At 41.9% G+C, this 22,812-nt stretch overlaps 1 protein-coding gene across 10 annotated transcripts in view; it reads right to left on the bottom strand.

Moving 5' to 3' along the window:
- Nucleotides 1-2,231: 2,231 nt before the first annotated feature.
- The window catches only part of MAP7 (microtubule associated protein 7), a 179,135-nt gene continuing 158,554 nt past the window's right edge, over nucleotides 2,232-22,812 (bottom strand). For 9 of the 10 annotated variants that reach the window (XM_086707952.1, XM_086707956.1, XM_086707948.1 and 6 more), the window contains 10 exons: nucleotides 22,399-22,514; nucleotides 21,763-22,046; nucleotides 19,596-19,827; nucleotides 18,292-18,466; nucleotides 17,955-18,056; nucleotides 17,365-17,415; nucleotides 17,208-17,265; nucleotides 14,687-14,789; nucleotides 5,510-5,733; nucleotides 2,232-3,770 (listed from right to left, as the gene is read on the bottom strand). In XM_086707952.1, the coding sequence (XP_086564078.1) occupies nucleotides 3,760-3,770; nucleotides 5,510-5,733; nucleotides 14,687-14,789; nucleotides 17,208-17,265; nucleotides 17,365-17,415; nucleotides 17,955-18,056; nucleotides 18,292-18,466; nucleotides 19,596-19,827; nucleotides 21,763-22,046; nucleotides 22,399-22,514 (1,356 nt within the window). In that variant the 3' untranslated portion in view covers nucleotides 2,232-3,759. The remainder of the gene's footprint in view (nucleotides 3,771-5,509; nucleotides 5,734-14,686; nucleotides 14,790-17,207; nucleotides 17,266-17,364; nucleotides 17,416-17,954; nucleotides 18,057-18,291; nucleotides 18,467-19,595; nucleotides 19,828-21,762; nucleotides 22,047-22,398; nucleotides 22,515-22,812) is intronic. The other variant, XM_086707951.1, reaches the window with a different exon arrangement.

Consider the following 22,812-nt stretch of genomic DNA (forward strand, 5'->3'; position numbering starts at 1 on the left):
GCAACTCAAGACTTTGATTAGTACTTCAGATGTGGAGCGTTCACTTCTGTGCTGTCTTTCCCTCAGCCCCACACTAAGGTTGCATTGCCTGATTCAGTCAGGTTACATAAACCTGCCCTAAGTGTATCATTGCTTCTTTACTTTGAGCCTTTTGGTCAAGGTGTTTGTGGGATTATGAGCAGAGAAGGAACTTACCCAAGCTGTCTAAAGGCCCTACTTGCTAATAAATATTTGTTCATCTGAGAGAGCTCTGTTTTAGATTTGCTTTTATTGTAACATCCCATCAGGTAATTAGGCTATGCAAGAGGAGACATATGGCCTTACCACTTCCAATAAAAGTAGCCACTCTCTACCAAATGATCTTGTGATTGGTGACTACATTGGCCTAGACAGTCTACAATGGTGTGAAAAAGAAACTAAAAGCCTATCCATCCTCATTCCATACTGAGGGTCATACCTGATTCCTGAGCACTGCCCTTGATGTACTACCTACTGAAGATCTCTTTAAAATCAGCAGGTAAATACTGATCTTTAAGAGCTGTACAGAAAGCAATCAAGCCATTGTAAAGGTCAAGGTCATCCTCTAGTAATATCATGTTTTAAAATATAATTAATTTTGGGGGCGCCTGGGTGGCTCAGTCGGTTAAGCATCTGACTTCGGCTCAGGTCATGATCTCAGTTTGTGAGTTCAAGCCCTGCGTCGGGCTCTGTGCTGACAGTTCAGAGCCTGGAGCCTGCTTCAGATTCTGTGTCTCCTTCTCTCTCTGCCCCTCCCCCACTTGTGCTCTGTCTCTGTCTCTGAAAAATAAATAAATGTAAAAAATATATAATTAATTTGGGGGCACTTGGGTGACTCAATTGGTTAAGCATCTGACGTCGGCTCAGGTCATGATCTGGCAGTTCAGGAGTTCAAACCCTGAGTTGAGCTTGGTGCTGACAGCTCAGAGCCTGCTTCAGATTCTGTGTCTCCCTCTCTCTCTGCTTCTCCCCTGCTCACTCTCTCTCTCAAAAATAAACATTAAAAAATATGTAATTAAATTCGTATCACTTTTAATTTTTTTTTTTAACGTTTATTTATTTTTGAGACAGAGAGAGACAGAGCATGAACAGGGGAGGGGCAGAGAGAGAGGGAGACACAGAATCTGAAACAGGCTCCAGGCTCTGAGTGGTCAGCACAGAGCCCGATGCGGGGCTCGAACTCACGGACCGTGAGATCATGACCTGAGCCGAAGTCGGATGCTGAACCGACCAAGCCACCCAGGTGCCCCCCTTTTTTTTTTTTTTTTTTAATTTGTATCACTTTTAGTTAAAGCTTGATTACTTAGAAGGCTGTTTGTTAATGATTCCTCAAATCTGAAAATATAAATGGGGGTACCTAGGTGGCTCAGTCGGTTAAGCGTCCGTCTGACTCTTGATTTCAGCTCAGGTCATGACCTCACAGTTCATGGGATCAAGCCCGCACCTGGCTCTGTGCTGACAGTGTGGAGCCTGCTTGGGATTCTCTCTCTCTGCCCCTCCCTCACTTTCTCTCTCTCTTAAAAATAAATTAAAAAAAATACAAATGAAACCAGGAAAACCTAGCCAAAGCAGAACTACTGTTTTAAATTTAAAATTTTTTTTTTTCAACGTTTATTTATTTTTGGGACAGAGAGAGACAGAGCATGAATGGGGGAGGGGCAGAGAGAGAGGGAGATACAGAATCAGAAACAGGCTCCAGGCTCTGAGCCATCAGCCCAGAGCCCGACGCGGGGCTCGAACTCACGGACCGCGAGATCGTGACCTGGCTGAAGTCGGACGCTTAACCGACTGTGCCACCCAGGCGCCCCTGTTTTATTTTTTTTTTTTATTTTTTTTTTTAAATTTTTTTTTTTTCAACGTTTATTTATTTTTGGGACAGAGAGAGACAGAGCATGAATGGGGGAGGGGGCAGAGAGAGAGGGAGACACAGAATCGGAAACAGGCTCCAGGCTCTGAGCCATCAGCCCAGCGCCCGACGCGGGGCTCGAACTCACGGACCGCGAGATCGTGACCTGGCTGAAGTCGGACGCTTAACCGACTGCGCCACCCAGGCGCCCCCAGGCGCCCCTGTTTTAAATTTTAAATAAACCAGTTCTATATTTCTCTTCAGAAGAAACTGGGGAAACGTCACTGATATTGAATGAAGGGCAATTTGAAAACCCAAGAATCAATCCAAGTGAAGTTGTTACATATGAGAAACCTAAAAGTAAAACTATGTCAAACACATTTTATTTGGTGTTTCATGCTAGGTCAACTTAAACAAATAAAACAACTTTGTTGAACAGATTTTTTTTTTTTTTAATATGACTATGTGTACATGGACAACTGAGAATAGGGAAACCCCCCAAATTAATGTTTTCACAAATTACAGCTGTTACTATAGCTTGGATTTTAAGAATATCATCCAATAAATGAATAGTTTCTCATTCCATATAACCAATCCCTCTCTTAAGAAAGCCAACATATTATAGTGCCGGAAGTTTACCTTTTTAAACACGCCATTAAAAAAAAAAAAATGTTCCCTCAGAGTCCCCTCTCCTTCAATATTTTGTTGTTGCTTTCTAAAAATGGCAAAATAAAATTGAATTTACATTAGAAAATGAAAATACAGATTTGTACAGCTAAGCTCAGCAGCAGAAGTGAGGAAGAGTGACAAGTCAAAGCTGACGGGTCCCACAGAGAATGAGGACATTTGTGAAGGTATCCTGTACAGTGCTCTGTGTGGGCCGGACACAGTCAACATTCCATCATGTTTTCATTGCTCTTAAACGAGCAAAACCAAATTCTTTTTTTATTTAAAGAAATATTAAATCTCTATCTCCCCCCGCCCCCCCCCCACCCCCCATAATTTGTGATCAGGTAAGGCAAAGGTAAGTCCCATCATCACTGGGAACAGCAGCAATATACAGACATCAGAAATAGCCCTGAATCATCGCTAACATTCTCCCTCCAAGTAACATAAGGAATGCATCTGATAAATCAAAGTTTGCAATGGTGTCACGTTGTTCTAATTTATTTGATTAGTTCACCTGGAAAAAACTTTATAAATACATTATTTAAGAGGACAGTATATTTTCTTACTCTGAAAAAATAATTTTTTTCACATTTTAAAACTGTTTAGTACACTTTTGCAAAAGGAGATGCAAGAATATGACAGCTGGGTCTGCAGAAAGTCCATGTACAAACTGCATTTACAAGAACCTGGTAATCTGCCTATAGTTGCTTCTACAAATAGAACTCTTTGCAGTAATATTTAACAAACAGGCTTAATTTAAACACGTCTCCTATTCACTCTACTTGTAGAGCAAAGAGGTACTTATTTTTCAAGTATTATACTGTAAAAGGTAAAATTTTTTGTGCCAATATTACATTAGCTTTTAAGGACCAAAATATTTATGTGAAAAATCATGCCTAGTCAGCCCATTTTTTAAAATAGCCAAATGTTCTTGTCTTTTAGAGAATGCAGAAAAATATTGATTTGCTAAGAAGGAGCACACTGGAAAAAGCCTTTGTAAAGTATTGAAGGATAAGGAAAATTTCTTTTTCTCTATTGGCGAAAATTATTAGAAAAGCTATCCAGTCTGTTGTCTTTAGCTGGCTTTAATAAAGTCTTTTCAAAAGGATGGTCAAGAAATCTTTAGAAAACTGGAAGATGGGGATGCTCCTTTATAGCATGGAAGGAATTCCATTAATTGTAGAAATTCTTATTAAATTTCTGCTTTGGTTCTTCAGAAGAAATGCTCATATAACTTCTATATGAGGAGACAGAAAAAAAAGCAAATTAGTATTTATCTAAAATCTTACTTAAAGAATACTATCACAATATATTACATTTCTAAAACTACTATGCTTTTCTATATATTTTCTTGTATAAGAATAGGCGATTTTTTTTTCAGAATCTTAAATATTATTAACAAATTCTACCACTAGCAGGAAACACATGTCCCTTTCTTTACTTGAACTTAGACTATATCATTTACTTTTCTAAATGACATACATCAACCAACTGTACTTTTCTTTGAGGTTAGGGACTTCTATTCATTGGTCTCATATCCTCAGTACTTGATGCTTCAGGCTTAAGGTTGGAGGTTAAATAAGTGTTTGATGAAAAAAACAGTCATGACCCCCAAAGAACCTTCATACCATTTCAGATCACAGACACTGGACCACGTTCTTATAGAAGTTACAGAAGTGTAAGAACAGTAAGAATGAAACGACAGGTAAATCAAAAGGTGAGTTAAGGCCCGTCACACGAGGCAGCAGGTCATCTGGATGTCCCTCCCCCTCTACGTATCTGTGACATGAATCTGTGACACGACAAAGTGGGAAGCTGCATCAGCAGTACTAACATACCAGCAATCAGATTATTTCCACTGGCTTACGAATCACAATGTCAGACCTGGAATGGACCTTATAGCTTCCTTTAACAATCTAGAACAGTGGATCACCAAAGTGAAATTATACTCCCAAGGGTAGTATATTAGAGAAGGAAAAAAGACTAGCTTCATTTGGACAGATGGTTCAACACTGCCTTTTCCAGCCAGATAAATTGGAAAATATTTGTCGCAAGGTCACAGACAGGATCTAAAAGACACAATAATCTGACCACAAATAAGTCTGAATCTGGCCAGGTCTGTTCATAAAAGTATGAAGAGATGGTGGTCGATACATGAAAGTGATCTGCTGGGAAGAGAAACTGGAAAGAACTCAAATAGGTTTGAAAAGAGACAGAGCTAGAATTATTCCACCTATTTTTGAGACTGATGAGACTGTGTTGTTGAGCTGCTGTGACCCCTGAGTTGGTAACTTTTGATGTTGCTCCTTATTTCTTTGCATCACATGAAGCTATTGTTCTTTTTGCACAAAGAATTCAGGTCAAGTATGAGTCCCAGAGATGGTATAAGAGAGTCATTGGTAAGTTTCCACAACAGCTTACAGTCATTCAACAAGAGAGAGAAGACCACTGGGCTCATATGCCCCTAGTTCTGAATAAGTGTCCAATTTCCTAAAATCTATCTACCTTATTACACTTAAAAAGGACAACAGTGTATCATCCACGCTGCTAAGCCTGAACAAGAGAAAAAATGGGAGAGGATGACGGCAATCTTCATATATCTGAAGATCTGGGAAAGATGGAAAAAAAAAACGCCAGTTGGGGTCACTAGGCCCAATGGTTTCTGTGTTATGACCAGACATTATGTGGTTGTCTTTGTGAAGCATGTTCTGGCAATGAGTGCTGTTGGGCTGTGAGGACTGCCTGTGAGAAGTTGATGGACACCCAGTGGGTGCTGCAGACTGGATTTGTGCTACCAGGTGGGAGAACGAGACAGGCCCAAGAAGTTGCCCAATCCAACTCAGAATTCAGTTTCTATGATCCATATACAATCTTTTCCATGTGGTCCCACTGCCACATGTCAACAGTCATACTGCAGAAGGTTCATTCCCTCACGCAATGTCACATATCTGTGATGGTTATGCAAAGCAAGCTTACCTGCTGTCTGTTGTGTTTGAACACCATCTACCTGAGGCAGGGGCCCAAGTGTCCCTTCATCATCAAAGGCCAAAATTGGATTCAAAGGAATTTCTGGGCTCTCACTGTTGGTGACATCTAATCTGGATGATTTAGATCCAATGGGTAAGTTTATAATTTCCTCAAAATTTTCATTCTGAACAGATACTCCATTTTCACTTGGTTGTTTTTCCAAATTGGGAGTACTAGTGGATTTGAAAAATCAAAATTGAAAGGAATTAGCATTAAAATTGGAAAACACATTTAAAAAAACAAAAAATATTTTATAATAAATAATTTTAGAATCAAATGTTAGACGGATTGACCATATCATTCACAAAAATGGTGAATTTTGACATATTTATATTTGACATTATTTGTAAAAATCTGTTCTTTTTGTTATAGAAATTTAAAAAATGGAATAATTTATCATTTAGAATAGATCATTGTTTCAACACACATTTAACAATTTCTACTGCAGGCATTTTCACACACCTTTGTTTGATAAACAGTAGCCCTTGTTAGGTTCTTTACTTCAAAGATGAGGGGATTATAATTTCGGGATAAGGGGGATAATCTGTAGAGTCACAGAACTACTGAGACGTGGTCCAGACTGAATGCATGACCTCCTGATCTCTGGTCCTGTGTTTTGTTCATTATGACATTTTATATGCTACGTGGCTATTCAAATTCTAGGTCTTCCTGGGTAGCTCTGGCTTGCTAAAACATGTACATAATTTTATAGGTAAATTGTTTAAGACCAACCTAACCGGAATCTGATTCTCATTAATTCATGCTTAATATCTTGGATCTATTTTTGAGGTACATTCAATTGGCCATCAAATCCTTAATTTTCTACCTACAGTTTCTCTTTGATTTTTTTCCTCTCTTTAAAACCTTCAAAACCAAATTGAAAGTCTTTTCTATGTTCATTATTATGCTTTATAATGCAGTAAAAACAATGCCTGTGCAAATGAATGCTATCTTTTAAAAAAAAATTTTTTTTAACGTTTATTTTTGAGACAGAGAGAGACAGAACATGAACGGGGGAGGGGCAGAGAGAGAGGGAGACACAGAATTGGAAGCAGGCTCCAGGCTCTGAGCTATCAGCCCAGAGCCCGACGCGGGGCTCGAACTCACCGACTGTGAGATCGTGACCTGAGCTGAAGTCAGACGCTTAACTGACTGAGCCACCCAGGTGCCCCAAATGAATGCTATCTTAATTGTTCACTTTATCTGAGGGCAGCATTAAACATAATATTTGCAATCGTCATAATTTGTTCAAGTGTGCAACTCAAAATGACCCTATTTGAGGTGCCTGGGTGGCTCAGTTGGTTAAACATTCGATTCTTGATATTGGCTCATTCTGTGATCTCTCAGTCGTGGGATTGAGCCTCACATCGGGCTCTGTGCTGAGCACGGAGCCTGCTTGGGTTTCTTTCTCTCTCCTCCCCCTCTCATCCTCTCCCCTGCTCTTGCACTCTCTCTCTCAAAATAAAGAAACATTAAAAAAAATGACTCCATTTGACAAAATTCTAGAGTTAAAACTGTCAAATGGAAAATGAAAAAGACTAAGAATATGAAGCAAAAATTGTGAAGGTTTTAACTTCTAATACATACTGATCATCAACCGAATATTTACCTATAGAAAGAGGTCTATGAAAAGAGGCCAAAGATCAGAATAGCAGATGTGTAGTATAGTGCCAACTGCTTGAACTTTAACATGTCAATTCATCTCTTTCTGTCTCCTTCCTAAATGGTAACATAAAGCTAACATACCTCAAATTTTTCCATTGCATCTTTTTTTGAGGAATCTGCTTTCCCCCCCCTTATTGAGGAAATAGTTTACCTAATTGGTGAGAAATGATGATTTTGTGGAACACATTCTCAAGCATTTCTGATTTAGATATTTTGGTATATTTTTGTTAATCATTAAAACTTTTCTTCTTGAGAGAAAAAAAAAAGCGCCTGTCCTAAGTGTCTCACAACGTTATTGTAGGGTACACTGAAAGTATTATTTATGAGACTGTGAAATATAACATAAAAACATTATACAGACTCAGAGTATAATGGTGCTTTTTTGCTATTTCACCAAGGAGGCTTGTATCACTGGAGTCTGCAGGAGTGTGGGTGTGAGCGCACACGCGCACACACACACGCACACACACACACACACACACACACACACACACACACACACGCTTCACATTGCTGTTCTAAGTACTTGGCCAGCCACCACACCCAGCCTCCAGGTTCTTTCCCAACACAAAGGCTTTCTGTAACCGGGGAAACAGTTTTGGTTCTCGTCCCAAAGAGATTTTCAGTAGAAGTTTTGGCAAAAGATACAGCAGAGGGGTGCGTCTCCAAGCCTCGTTCCTTGGTCATCCCCGCCGTCACCTTCTAGGCTTGCGTGTGCTAACAGGTGAACTGGCAACACAACCCAGACTTGAGTCAACAGTTGACTTCATTTTCCCCTCCCACTCCTAGCTGACCTCCACACCCATTCTTACTTGTTAGCACAACTAGAGGAATGATTGTGCTATATGCTTTGGATGTCCAATTACTAAATGTTCAAAAGACACAGTGACCAGCAGAAACGATAAAACTGAAAATGAAGTCACTGGGGTTAGGGAATAGGCATCTGTATGTCCTCTCCGGTTAAGATCACCAGCTTTTGAATTCTTGTTCTTTGGTTATACTCTGGCAGCCGAAGCTGGGTGCAAGAGTCTTGAAGGCTGTGTACTTTGCTCGGTCCGTCTAAGATCTACCCGAAGAGGGGGCACCCGGCTGGCTCAGTTGGTGCAGCATATGACTCTTGATCTTGGGAGTTGTGAGTTCAAACTCCACGTTGTGTGTAAAGATTACTTAAAAAAAATCTGCCCAGGGAAGGGGGCTAGGTTCATGGTAAAATCTGACAGTCCATACAGCTTACTGTAGCCAGGACCTTATTCTTTCTTAACATTTATTGTCATGTTATAGCAAGTAACTTTAAAATTAAAAGTGATACATTTCTTTCTGTTTGAATGACAGGTATGTGGCAATGTTACTTTCCCTTTAGGGGAAACTAAAAACAATTATAAACTCCTAAGATTGGGAGGAAAACCACTAGGTCAAAAGTCAAAATTACTACAAATCATTTAAGATAGAAGGATCATTCTATTGAAAAGACAGCCCTCAGAGCCAAGAACAGGATGAAATGTCTTCTGGGTATTAGCAAGGTAAGACAGTGGCTCATGAGAATTTTTTAGCTACTAGAACAGATTCTCTGCTGGGGTTGGAAGAATATATCAGAATGACCTGAGAAACTTAATGTCTGTCCTCCCTCCTCCACACTCCATACATACTTGTACTCACACATTCATCTGTATCCTCTGTTTCTTGTTCCAAAGCAAGTTTGTTATCCACAAATAAATACTCTCCTCCATCCTATGGGCTCCCCCTCTATTAATACTCATCCTCAAGAACTAAAAATGGTTTCTGGAATAGGAATCATCCTGCCCAGGCTCCTTTATTTCTTTGTACCTTTAAAAGCTGGCCAGAGTTTTGGTAACTCCAACCCTCTTCAACTTACCTACTGTCAGTGGGGATCCTGTTGGGCAAGGAGAATTGTTTTCAGGCTTTAAAAGCACTGCACACCAAAGGCAGAGAGCAGGAGAAACCACAGGGGCCAGAAGTGTCACTCAGGCCCCTTGAGGCTGAAGGAAGGTTCAGGGTGTTCCTGGTGCAGGGTTTCTCTGCACCAGGAACTGCTGCTACTCCTAGTCCCAGCTGCTGGAAAATACTAGGAGGACACTATCATCCCAGGGTGCTTCCAGACCGTGTGCTGACATATCTCCAGGGGGAGATGGGGTGAATATAACCCAGTTTACCGCACTCATTTATTTTTCCTGAAGAGAAGGTAAACCAATGTATTAGGTAGCCGAGGCATTAGGGAAAGTGAAACTCCTCCGATTCTGAACTAAAAATATTCATTCTTAGGACTGGAGTTTTCTAGTGAGAATAAACCCTGCTGCAGTGCTTACAGCATTTGTCGTGATGGATTTCCACAGAGGGTCACCCAGGTCAGGTTCTTGGGAAGGGACCCTGGGAACCTCCAGTTAGTGATTTAACTCACTAGTGAGCAGCCTGGAGGGATCTATGACTTTACTTTAGGTGCCTAGTAAGGTATTTAATAAACATATTGACGGATTACAAGAATTATGGAAGGCTTCATTGACCGTAATGCACTCAGGTAAAAAACAATGACTTGGGAAGTGATTTCAAGGTGGACTTGAAACTGAGGGTAAAAGGGAACATCCATGGATGCGATTTGTTTGTAACTTTAATGACGGGATTTCAGAAGTAATACTGTTTAAAAATACCAGCCCCCCACTGAAGCAAAGGGAGTGTGAGCGGGAAACTGTCTTATAGGGAAGAGTATGAAAGGTCAGTACGGGCAGGTCCTTCTCCAGGCAGGAGAGTCTCAGTGGCAGGTAGCCTCAGGGGTCAGCGCTAACATTAGTTGTATAGTAACTGGACATGTAGGAGGTAAAATTTAAGTATTCAGATCATGTTTATTCTGGGAAATGTAAGTTGTAAGAATAATCCCTTGAGGACAACGGGAAAAATCATTAAATGTAAACAACATAAAAGGCAGTGGGTTTAGAGACCTGTAAACTGAACCATCCTCAGAAGATGAAGACCTATCTATCAGTCACAAGGGAGGTAAGAGCTCTGGGAATCTCTGTAAACTGGATCTGCGTGACACTGATTCCTTATGTTTTTGTGGTTAAAGAAAAGGCCAATAAAATGGGAGGCATGAGAAGGTGTGCTATCAGACACAATAAAAGCATTTTTTTATAACATTACACTGCAGCTACACCAGTGTTTGATGTCTTCTGGACACCGTACTTTAGAAGGATAAAGGTAAAAATAACATCTGACATTTGTATAGTACAACAGTTTTCAGAGCGCCTTCACAGACAGTATTTCATTGGACCCTCCAGAACTTTGGGGGGGAAAACCTCTTCGTGTCCAGATGAGAAAACTAAGTCTTATTTAAGTAGGTTAATCCCAAAGTCTGAGAACAGAGATAAAACTAGGGAATCCAGCCTGGGAATTTTGGTTCTAAAGCTCTTCTTCCTCAACCTCACACTCATGCTGAAGAATCTCCAGAGAAATAGGACTAGAATGACAAAGAGCTGAGGAGGAGCCTTTTTTAAAGACAAGGTAAACTTGTCAGGTATTGTTTTCTTTTGCTTTTGCCTCCAAATTCATCCTTCATTCCTGCTCTGAAACTGGATGTGGGCCCTTGAAAAATTTTTTTCTTTTGACGTTAATTTATTTATTTATTTAGAGAGAGAAAATGCAAGTGGGAGAGGGACAGAGAGCCAGAGAGAGAGAGAGAATCCCAAGCAAGCTCCACACCGTCAGCGTGGAGCCTGACGTGGGGCTCGATCCCACGACTGTGAGATCATGACCTGAGTGGAAATCAAGAGTCAGACGCTTAACAGACTGAGCCACCCAGGTGGATCAGGGTCCTTTAAATAATCTTCCTTTGCCAGCTGGCACAATCTCCAAGCTTCGCCATTTAAGGCTGCTGGAGAGATGCTGCGCGAGGAAAACTGGGCTTCCTGGTTTGGTTGTGCTTGCTCGACAGGCTGCTGCGGCACATGCCTGTGGCATTCCCAGTTGTCTGCCCTCCGCAGTGCTATGAGGCTTCCTCAGCACCCAGCCCAGCCCCGGCAGCAAGAAGGGCTTCCCCGTGCACCTACCGAGGGCCAACTTGTGGTAGACAAGTCTCTGCCTCTACTGAGACACCTCTTGGTGAACAGCCTCCCCAAACATTCTAGAGTAGATATCTGCCAAGTTCCACCATCAAGATACATGACAACTTCCTCACCATCTAGTGGGTCACGGCCATACCTTCTCGAACAAGGTCTGAATGGAAGCCATGGTGCAGGTGACTCTTCCTTGGGTGTGGCCCAGGGATGTGGCTGCTCTTTATACCTGCTATTTCTGTATTCTTTTTTTTTTTATTAAAAAAATTTTTTTAAATGTTTATTCAATTTTGAAAGAGACGGAGCATGAGCAGGGGAGGGGCAGAGAGAGAGAGACAGAAAATCTGAACCAGGATCCAGGCTATGAACTGTTGGCACAGAGCCCAACGCAGGGCTGGAACACATGAGCTGTGAGATCATGACCTAAGCTGAAGTCAGAAACAACCGACTGAGCCACCCACGTGCCCCTCCTCTATTCTTGAGTTCTCTTGACTTCCTACTAGCAATATGTTGTTGCTCTAATCCCAAGTAACAGTTAACTATTCTTGAGTTAAACTTTCCTATTCAGATTAATCTCGCTGGTTTCTCTCTCCTGACTGATATACTCGCTGGACCCTGACTGATATACTAAGCACAGTAGGGATATTCAATTTAAAAGATGAAAGAAAAAAAAGAACAGAAACAAAACCTGTAAAATTACAAAAGGTATGGAAATTGTGAGAAAGGACTTATTCCCTAAAACCTAGTTTTTGACAACTATGGGTCCTAACCTTGAAACTGCACATAGGTTAGAAAAATAAAAAATGCTTCTTTCTGCACTTTTTGTTACTAAAAAAGATGAGGCTAAGTGAAAATACAAATTGTTTCAACATCAGTGTGCACAAATTCAAGGAAGATAAATTTAGAAATAACTGAGAGAATCAGAGTTTCTTGGGCTGCATCTCACAAACTCTGTATCATGCAACAGGAAACAACAGCACATTAAACACCCCCTATCGGCCAGAGTCGTTCAGAAATGGACTGTGTTCATGTTTTCATTCTGATAAAAATTTTTTAAAAAGCCCCCAAAGAATAGTCTGATCATCTACACAGCAGACTATCATAAAGCTGAGTTTTACATGATTTTAGTGCTTCACTTTGCATTAGTATTTCAGAGCATACTGTACCACATTATGTGGCAAGGGCTGATGACAAATGAACTGGGTTGAACTGGGCATATAAATATTGGGTCGGTGCCAAGTAAAAGCCAAGTGACGTCATGGTACACTGTATGAAAAGAGATTTGAGGTTTTAAAGCAGTTTAAATAGAGAAAAGCCACGGGTGAAATAAATGCAGAAGCTCACGGTAGCTAAGAACATCCCTCATGCCAATGGGATCAGTCAGTACCACGTGTATAAATGTCGGCTTAATTTCAGAAAAATATTCTTCACAATAAATGACCTCTTTTAATTTGAATAGTCTTGGGCTAGTAGTGTTATTTTTTGTTTTGGCTTTCTAAACAAATACAAGCTATTAACATTTTAAACCCAAGTTTATCTCTGTGAAAATAATAAAGGTACCTCTTATATAACTGGGAATCTGCTAGAATTTTTTTCCTTAAAGGGCAGGTACACGGGGCCAATGAATTTAATTGGTTAAGGTCATTCTAGTATTATATGCTAATGTTCATAGTTGATACTAATCAGGACCTGCCTATATTGTTAGGTGACAGTGGAAAAGTCTATGCTTATATTTTTCCTGATGGTTGACAGGGATCATATCATACTACATGTATGACAAAGGACAATGTGTCACCTGGGTGAAGAAGGATGGCATCAGTAAGGTCATATTGCTATACTTTTTAATTATAAACTGTTGCTGTTCTGTGTGCAGAGGCTAAGAGAAAATCGAATTTTATCATCTATCTCAGTCTACATGGTACAATTATGTTTCAGGTATTTATATACATAATGATTATTTACTTGATGATTTTACCACTGAAAAAAGTCAGCTAACGTGTAAACTATTGTTATTGATCAGATAAAATTATCAGTGGCTTACTAAACTTGTTCCTTATCGTAATAATGTGGTTCTCCCTGTGGTACTGTTTATTCTTTCATAAAAGTCTCCTTTTTTAAAGTAATGAATTGAACATCATAAATTATAGCGGCTGGGGATGAATATTTTATTTGAAAATCAAGCTGTAACTAAAAGAATAAAGTATGACTTAATATATATCTTGGGTAATGACCATAAATTTATTCAACGTAGTTGAAAGCTTATTAATAAGATCTCTCTTAGGAAAGTTCCTCTCTTTGGTATTATAGTGGGAAAAATAAAGATTTTACTGTTCCAGAAACATATCAATGGATGTCTTATGACTTATGAACATCTTAGGATGTCTGTCTTAGGATGACTCATCTTTTCATTGCTGCCAATATTACAAAATGTCGTGCAATGTGTGGTTTTAGATTAAGAAAAAAATTAACTTGAAGACCTTCAATTTTCTGATGGCAACAAAGACTCTGGCATTAAAGACAGGATAACTTATAGAATATAACTAAGTACATTAAAAAAAGTCATAGCTGAAATTTTTGAACAGTATTACAAATATTTCTAAAATTTCTCTATGACTGGAGTTTTAGGCCTAGGCTAGGATCACCCTGATTTTTCATTTTTGAGAGTGCTCTTATGATGCTGTCGATATAAATGCCAAAGAAGAGAAAGGCAATCTTTTTTCAACCCACAATTCTTTCTTGACTGTTGTTAGCAACCGTTTGTTTCTTCTATAAGAAGCCCTACTACCAATATAAGAATTATTGGCATCGAAATTATTTTACTGGAGAACCAACTGTGACTTACTAGAACATTCTGTATGGTAAAAATACAGCAGTTATATGCCATCAAAGGATATGAATATGGTCTAGATCATGTTAAATATATACAAACAAATTCTTCCCCGTAATTTTCTTTAACAGGCACACACAGACCTGACTATCCACATATATTTTTTAATGGCTTATTTATTTTGAGAGAGAGAGAGAGAGAGAGAGAGAGAGGTGAAGAGAGAGGGAGAGAGAGAGTTCTCCAGCAGGCTCCACACTCAGCGCGTAAGATCATGACCTGAGCCACCCACCCACAACCATGAGATTATGACCTGAGCCTAAATCAAGAGTCAGACACTTAACCCACTGAACTACCCAGGCACCCCAAACCTATCATATTTAAGGACTTCAGTAAAAAGATATTTTGCCTTTTTCTGAGTATGGAGTTACTAGCTTTACCCAAAGTTAATGAACCCAAATAAAAATAAATCTTTATGTTTACATTTTGGAATTCCATCAGGCCTAAGAAGTTCTGGTGGGATTAGTGCTCTGCTCTAATGCGCATCGGTAGAAAAGACCCGGTTGTCTAACTCACCTCTCCACAGTCACTTTTGATTGGTGTGAGGTAACGGCATGTGGGCTGGCCACTGGTTCTCCATTTCCTGAAGAGTCTGTCAGACACGGAAGGGCAGATACCACTGAACATAACAGCAAAGAGGATGGGACAAAGGGTTACTACTACTCTATGGTCAAACCCAAACCCCAGGAGCCAGCGTGCCTGCATTTATCTCCTGGCTCTGCTACTTACCACCTGTGTGACCTTGGGCAGGCCACAAACTCGGTGCCTCCCATTTCCTCCCGGATAAGAATACCTACCTCACAGCACTATGGGGAGAATTAAATGTATTAACATATGCGGAGTACTTACGACAGTGTCCAGCGCGGTATGAGGGTGGCAATCAGTGTTGGGTGTTATTTTTGCTTGCACTGAACAGACTTTGGACAGAAAGTATATAATGTTGAAACCAAAGCAACTGGTGAAGACAGCAGTAAGCTGACCTGATCAGGCTGACAGTGAGTATCTTTAGATTTGGAGCAAATCACCATGAACTACCTCAAGTGATGAGAAATATTTTCTTAAACTCAGTTTAATTCTAGGTGCACTCAGAAGATAAGGGTTTCACAAATGGAAGGCCAGTGAACTGTACCTAGCTGTGCCACCTCTTCATTCAGTGCGAACAGTTGGTTCGCAGTCCAGCGTAAGCCAACAATATTGATGACAGACTCTAAAATCTGGGCCTGGGTTCCTTAAAGTCTTGTAAACCTTCATAAAGGTCCGAGTTCCAAGGAAGTCTCATTTCACAGCATAGCACGAGCTCAGTAACGCTGCTAGAGGTACAGGGAGTCTGATAACTGAACTTTATTAAAGATGCCAGAATTTGCCAAATTGGTAGTAGGCAGCCTCAGAGATTACCGATAGGTCTGAAAACTCACCTGCCTGCCTGCCCTCGAATTCTCTTTGGAGCCCTGGCAACAGCATTCAGCCCTCAACCACATATGGGACTGGACAAAGAGGGATATTTGTTAGCCAGATAAACCTCAGGCCCTTTTCAGCATATGAACTCAAACCAGACTTATTGTGAGTGTTGATAAACACAGATAGGATGATTGGCAAGTTTCACCTTCCCTGTTGCCTTGGTGGATTCTCGAGCTGAGGTACAAAGAATACTGAAAGAATTGTTAAGGGAATAGCAGGAAGGGGGAAGATGGAAAAACAAAGAAAAAAAACAAGGAAACTGGCCATGCATGAACTACAGCATCAGCCCCTCAAATAACCCTGCGATGGTGCAATTTATATCCTAAAATGCTCATTCTGATGACTCACGGGGGGTTACGCCTTCATAGAGTCGCCACGTATTACAAGATTTGCAATAATGCAGTGGGGTTAATAGGCGATCACAAGGGTTATCTTCCAAACAAATATAATTAGGGCATCTTTAAAAACCATGAAAAGTCTACTATGAAGGAATCATGAAATCATTTGATTAGTCCAGTCTTAAAAGAAAAAAAAACAGCAAAGGAAAGTGGGGTATCTCTGGTCCTTTCTTATCATATTGATATTGCAGATGAGGAAAGAGGAAGGCTACACGATGGGCTCTCTACCCACCACCTGTATGTACAATCATGAAGACGACGTGGGATCACAGAGGAAGAGTTACGAGCTTGCACTTCAGCTCTGGGAGCTGGGTTGGTCACGCTGCTCCTCGGGGGAAGGGAACTGGCCTGGCCTGTCCCACGGACTCCCAGCACCTGCAAGGAGGCCTGGCACATGGCAGGTCTCTGGAAATGCTTGCTGACTCCAAGATAAAGCACTCAACCTCACAAAGCTGCAGTGGAAGTTTAACAAGAAAATGTATGCAGGATGTATATACATCCTGGCACAAAGAGGCCCCTTAATAAATACTAATTGAACCTGGGTACTAACACACTAAGGCAACTTTTATTTAAAGCAAATTTCTTTGAAAATCACCAAGAAGTTAATGATCTCTGTCCAAAGCCTATAGGTCTCAACAACTTTCTAATGAAATTTTAACAAATTTTTAACTTTAACTCTATTCTGAAATCAGAAGTTAAAAAAGCATAAATTCTTTTTTGAGAACTGCTGTAAATACAAGTTTTCAAAATGTGTACGTTTAGAGTACTTAAGAGCAAATATACATACACGCTAATTTAGCAGACAGTAAATGATAAATGAAATTTAATTTTATAACACCAACAAAATTCTTCTCATTATGTGTGTATATATATTTATGTGTATACACACAGGGATATACAAATCTATATCCACAGATACGGATACTTATAATGTGAAATGATTTAAGATATTAAGCACACCATTAGAGTATAAACTAAAATGACAAAACATCTGCCACAAATGCAAGAGCATTTTCCATAAGGGGAAAATCTGCGGACTAGAGGACACACACCTAAGCTTCTGTACATCAATGAGTAACTTTTTTGTGTGTAACCAATCAAGAGATATCCTGATCTCTAGAGAGTTAATTCAAAAACTCTTGTCTACATTTGAATTTATTTGAATTCACTGAAGCAAATACCTGTTTCTCCAGTGAGAGCTCCCTTGGTTATATCTCCGTTTCTCTGATCAACAGTTTTCTACAAAAAAAAAAAAAAAGAGATTTTTTTAATGTTAAAGTTAGAAGTGAAAGGAAAAAAAAGTTATTAGGAATAGTTTAAAAATGGCCATCTCAGTACCTTATCTGTAGGTTCTGTTCGTCTTGTTCTTTTCATAATCTCCTCAAGTCGCTACAAGGAAGGGAGAATTGAGCAAAAGGATCAAATCCAGAAAGAAGGCTAGCCTGGCACATTTCACTGACTAAGCAAATGGGTCATTAAAACACGTCTGTTACTTTGGGTAATTCTAATACAAACTGCTTTGGCCTAATTGGCATTATTCACAAAGCTGGAACTGACTGAAGGCACATGAATCAGAAGGAACTGTTTATGGTGAGCGCCCCACTATGAAGACTGATTTCTTTGGAGGAGATGATGAATCCTGAGAGCTACCCTACCCTTGATCCCAACAGGACTCTTACATGGTCCACCTTCCTCCTGCCCTGTAACGGAACATTATAACCTTTGTTTATTTACAAAGCTTTCCTTGCGGGGAGGGGGTCGAATTCATTACTAAAATGTCTCGTTAGTGGATTAAACAAGCAGAGCACGAGCAGAACACACGTGCTTTCTGAGAGCAGTGAGCTAATGTCTGGGTCCTCCCGTGGCTTCAAGTCTGGGGAAGAATGGGCACAGTTAGCATCCCAGGTTTCCGCGTTAGATGCAATCACCTTCTTTCTTTCCAGGCGCTCCTGCTCTTCTCTCTGGAAGTGCTTCTCCCGCTCCTGCCGGACCCTCTCTGCTTCCTCCCGAACGCGAGCTTCTTCTTCCTTCTGGAAACAAGAAGGCGGCCTGTGCTTCTGGCCAGCAGGGTTGCTCGCTGCCCCATCTCTGGGGTGAGGGTGAGGGTGGGGGGGGGTGAGGAGGTGGCTCCAGGAGGTGCGGGCGCGCGGGCGCGCGGAGAAGTGCAAGAGGCGAGCGCGTGCACGAGACGGGGCGGGAGGACTTGCACCCTACCGCCCTGGACACTCTCCCCCCTCCCCAGGGCCCCGCCGGGCGGACCCCTACCTGCTTCTGCGCGCGCTCCTCGCCCTCGCGCTCGCGCCGCTCCCGCTCCTCCTCCGCTTGCCGGCGCAGCTGCTCTTCCCGCTGCCGGGCCTGCTCGGCCTCCAGCCGGCGGGCCTCCTCCTCGCGCCGCGCCCGCTCCTCCGCCACCTTCTGCGCCAGCTCCTCTTTCTTTTGTCTGCAATAAGACATGCGAGGGGGGCTCCCTGGACAGAGGCTCGGGTTTGTGGCTCCAGCAGGGGCAGTCTGTTCTGAGGGCTGGGGGAGGGGGGGAATCTCCACTGGGGACGCTCAGCGTGGTTCGTGGTCAAAACGTGAAGCGACCCTCCATGCTTCATCTTTCCGGCCTCATGTGGCCTTGTAGTAAACAGAAAACGAGACCACTAGTATTTCGAGGAGCGCTTGTTTTGTGGAAGTCCGTGCAACTTAATTATCCTTAAAGGCCGAGACTTGTTTAATCCACTAACGAGACATTTTACTAATGAATTCGACCCCCTCCCCGCAAGGAAAGCTTTGTAAATAAACAAAGGTTATAATGTTCCGTTACAGGGCAGGAGGAAGGTGGACCATGTAAGAGTCCAGTTGGGATCAAGGGTAGGGAACGTCCAAGATCGCTGCCAGCACAGGGGCTGTGGTCCTCCCTACCCCACCCCCCACGCCCCCAAGGTGCTGTTGTGCTTATTTGAAGAACAATTTGCATTGACATTGGTTTTTTTTAGCCCCAGGAGGAGGCCAACTAAGCAAACTGTCCCTCCAGCAAACTAGCAGGTAATCATGTGGACGCATTAACTGTCTCACCCAGCTACTCTGAGAGTTCTATCTAGAAGAAACCATGAACTCTTACTATGCAGCTTTAAAACGATAATTAGGAAGATAATAAGGAAATATGGAGATCAGAAATACGTTCAGTAAAAAAAAATCAGAGTGCACAGTTGTACCTCCACTGTGCTTAGAATTATGTAAATAGATGTCTGTGTGTACATACTTATGTACGTTTATAAACCTGCACACTGTTCAGAGACTGGAAAGGATGATCTCAAATCCACTCTTCCAATTATTGAAAACTGGTAAGATGATGGACAGATTTTTTTCCTTGAAGCCTTTCCCCATCAGTGTTGTGGCACTGTCAGTATAATAAGAAAATGTGATTTAAAAAAAAAATCACTTGGCGGTCAGAGACACGATTGTGAAGCAGCTAATCCGTTCACCATCATGACTGCCACCACCTCTCGTGTCTCTCAGACGGAAGACTTAATCCCAGGTATCCCTAGGAGGTCACCGCTCATTGAGCACGGTCACCGCTTTACCTTTCCAGCTCTTCCCTCTCCCTCTTCTCCCTTTCCTCCTTCTCTCTCTGCTCCCGGGCCAGCCGCCTCTTCTCAGCTAGCAGCCTCGTGGCCTCTTCCGGGTCGGTGGTGCCCGCAGAGGTCTTGGGAGAAGCGCAAGCAGTCACAGTGGATGGCGAGGCTGGGGCTGAGGCTGGGGCTGGGACCGGCGCTGGAGCGGGGGCCGAGGGGGCCACGGCTGGGGCTGAAGCAGCTGTACAAACAGGTACAACGAGAAAACCAACTGGAAACAAAACCCAAAGAACAAAACAAAAACTAGCATTCCCCACACCCCAGGCCTAGAATTCATCATTGTAAAAGAAAAGGGAATGTTTATTACTGCCCGTTCTCATGGTTTCACCCTATTCTATTTGTAACCAAGCAACATAACAAAAAGGTGCATGTGTAAGTGAGCCATCCTACAGGGCTGACGCTCTGTCACCAAGTCCTATTTTTATACAAGTTCATCAGTTAACAACATGTATCGAGTGTGTACTCGGTAGAGAGCCTCATGTTAGGTTCTGTGGGAAGTTATACCCTGAGCAAAAAGATGAGATCTTCCATTTACCTTTCGTTACATTAAAAAGATTCCTTCTCTTAGTGACCATTACTAGAGGACTAAAGCCTTTCTATGAGTTTCCTCAGCATCTCTGCCACGAGCCCAGATTCAGGCTGGGAAGATGACACCTGACGAAGAGGTCCCTTTTGTCTACCCATAGCTGTCTCCAGGTCTGAGGTGGGAAGAGCCATAGGCCTCTTCAGGAGCCAGTGCTAGTATTCCCATACATTTGGGGCTCCACTGTCTGTCCTGATGCCAGGATGGAGCACAAGTCCCATGGCCTTATTCAGATTCAGGAAACGGCCGAGAGAGCTGATCCGGGAGGGAGTCCACGCAGATGCACCTGCTGTGAGATGTGATCTCTAGCATTCTAGATCCTCCTCTCAAGATTCACCTATCTCCTTCTGCCCCTACACATTTTTTCTTTGTCCTCAGGACACTTTTTGGCCTTTCTCTTCTACCCCTTTCCATGCAAACAAATACTGGACTCTTCCATTGTCTAACGACACTGTTGCCTGTCTTGAGTCATCTATTCTTTCTTTGCTCCTACCACCTACCTTCAGATTAAGTCTTAAGGAGAAAACTTTTGAACGAAGACAATTTTCAACAAGAAATACTGAATTCCTAGTTCGAGGTGATTTTTAAATTCTAGATAGTGTCTGGTTTCGCCTGGTAGAGAGGAGATCCATTGGGTCTTCTGAAACAAATTCTGTCAAGCATAGAGGCTAGCCAGGGGTCCTGAAACTCCCGTAGGCACAGGAAAACTGGCCATTCTGTATTTTGTCTGGCAGTCCTGCACCGGAATTGATGGCGAAGCTCAGTGTCTCTCTGACTCCCTGGATCTAGCATATACTTGGATTCAGTAGGTCTGAGGTAGGATCAGGGCTCTGTACATTAAAACATCATAGAAATCGTGGATCAAAAATATTTCCGTAAGATCTTCCTTCTCAAAGGTGGAACTCACACCCTTCCCTTGAGTGTAAGTTGAACCTAGTGACTTGCTTCTAATGAATAGAAGATGACCGAAATTGTGACTTCTGTGTGTAGGACTTCTGAGACTAGGCACAAAAGGTGTGGCTTCCTCGTGATGCTCTCTCTCAGATCGTGCTCTCTGGGGAAAGCCAGGAAGTCCAGCGGATGGACTGTAAGGATATCAAGTAACCCAGGTTCATGTGTCATGAAATGGAGCTCAGCCATGTGTATGCACCACCTGCCAACAACCCAGCGAAGCTGCTTCCAAACTCCTGATCCAAGAATCTGTGTGACATGACATAGTAACTGCTGTTATAAGCTGCATAGTTTTAGCAAAATTTGTTACACAGCAATAGATAACGAATACAAACGATCCTGATGCAGGTGGTCTGAACACCACATTCTGTGAAACACTGGATTCAGCCAATAAAAGGAGTCATAAACGCTACCTGAATTAATATACTATGGCTCCAAAAATAGGATTTTGATTGGATGATTCTTTGTATGTAAAACAAAATCACACTTAGGAAAAGTTTGCAAAATTAACCTCAATAAAATTTCCAAGTCCCCAGTAAGAGCAAGCAACCCACACTCCATCACAAGTCAGCCGAATCTTACCAGGAGCAGCCTCTGGTTCGACAGGTGTCCCCTCTTCAACTGTGGCTTCTTCCACCTTCACTAAAGGTGCTCTGCCCTTAAGTGATGGCTCACTGGCAACTTTCTGGGGTTCCTTCTCGGGCTCTTTTCTCTCAGATTCCACTCTGACTTCTCTCTTGACAGGGCGGATGTTGCCAGGGGATGGGGGCCGGACCTGGGCAGGGGTAGCTTTGACTGATCCGGGAGGCAAGGAGGAGGCTGGTCTGGGTGTGCCAGGCAGATGAGGAAAGGACTTGGATGGAAGCCTGGGTGACAAACAGTGGCAAGAGAACGGGAGACATCAGGGTAGGCTTTCCCGAACCTTCCTTTCCTCACACTTCTACCCCATGATAGTACTAGAACACTAAGGAACAGTACTAGAACAATAAGGAAAAGAAACGAAGATATTTAGCTGCGTGTATTTGCTTTTTATGCAGCAAACACAAAAATATTCACTCTAGACTCTTTCCTGTTTTCTTTTTCTTTTCCTCCAAGGAAAAAATATTATTCCTGACGTCAATGCCAAACAGCGTAGAAAGAATAGTTTCCTTTCAGAGGACAGAGGCTACAAATTCTTCAACATGGAACAACCCAGCCAGCTTCTTAAATTTCGCTTACCAAAGTCGGGAGGGCCCTGGTGATCTTACTTTGGGATGAGATGGAGACAGAGCCCTCCGAATGCCACACGTGGGTTGGAACGGGAGGTTTTCTCTCTCTCTGTCTCTTTTATAGCCCTAAGTTCAGAGAAACACAATAATTAGATTTTGCTATAGGAGTGGGACAATCCCATTCACAGTATTCAATAGTGGAGCCACAACCCACTGAGTGACTTCTTGGAAATTTTCCAACTTTTGTCATTTAGACCCATTCCACTCCCACAAAAAGCCCTTGTTAGCTTAACACTGAATATTGTCAACTGAATTAACACAATCTGACACTAATAATAAAGCTCTGGATGTCTGATCTGGAGTTATAGTTGTTTAAAAAAATACACACTTATACTCTTAGAAAGCACCTATATATACTTTGTGC

Source organism: Puma concolor, chromosome B2 (assembly GCF_028749965.1).
Source record: "Puma concolor isolate L17-30 chromosome B2, mPumCon1.1.hap2, whole genome shotgun sequence".
Taxonomy (NCBI): Eukaryota; Metazoa; Chordata; class Mammalia; order Carnivora; family Felidae; genus Puma; species Puma concolor.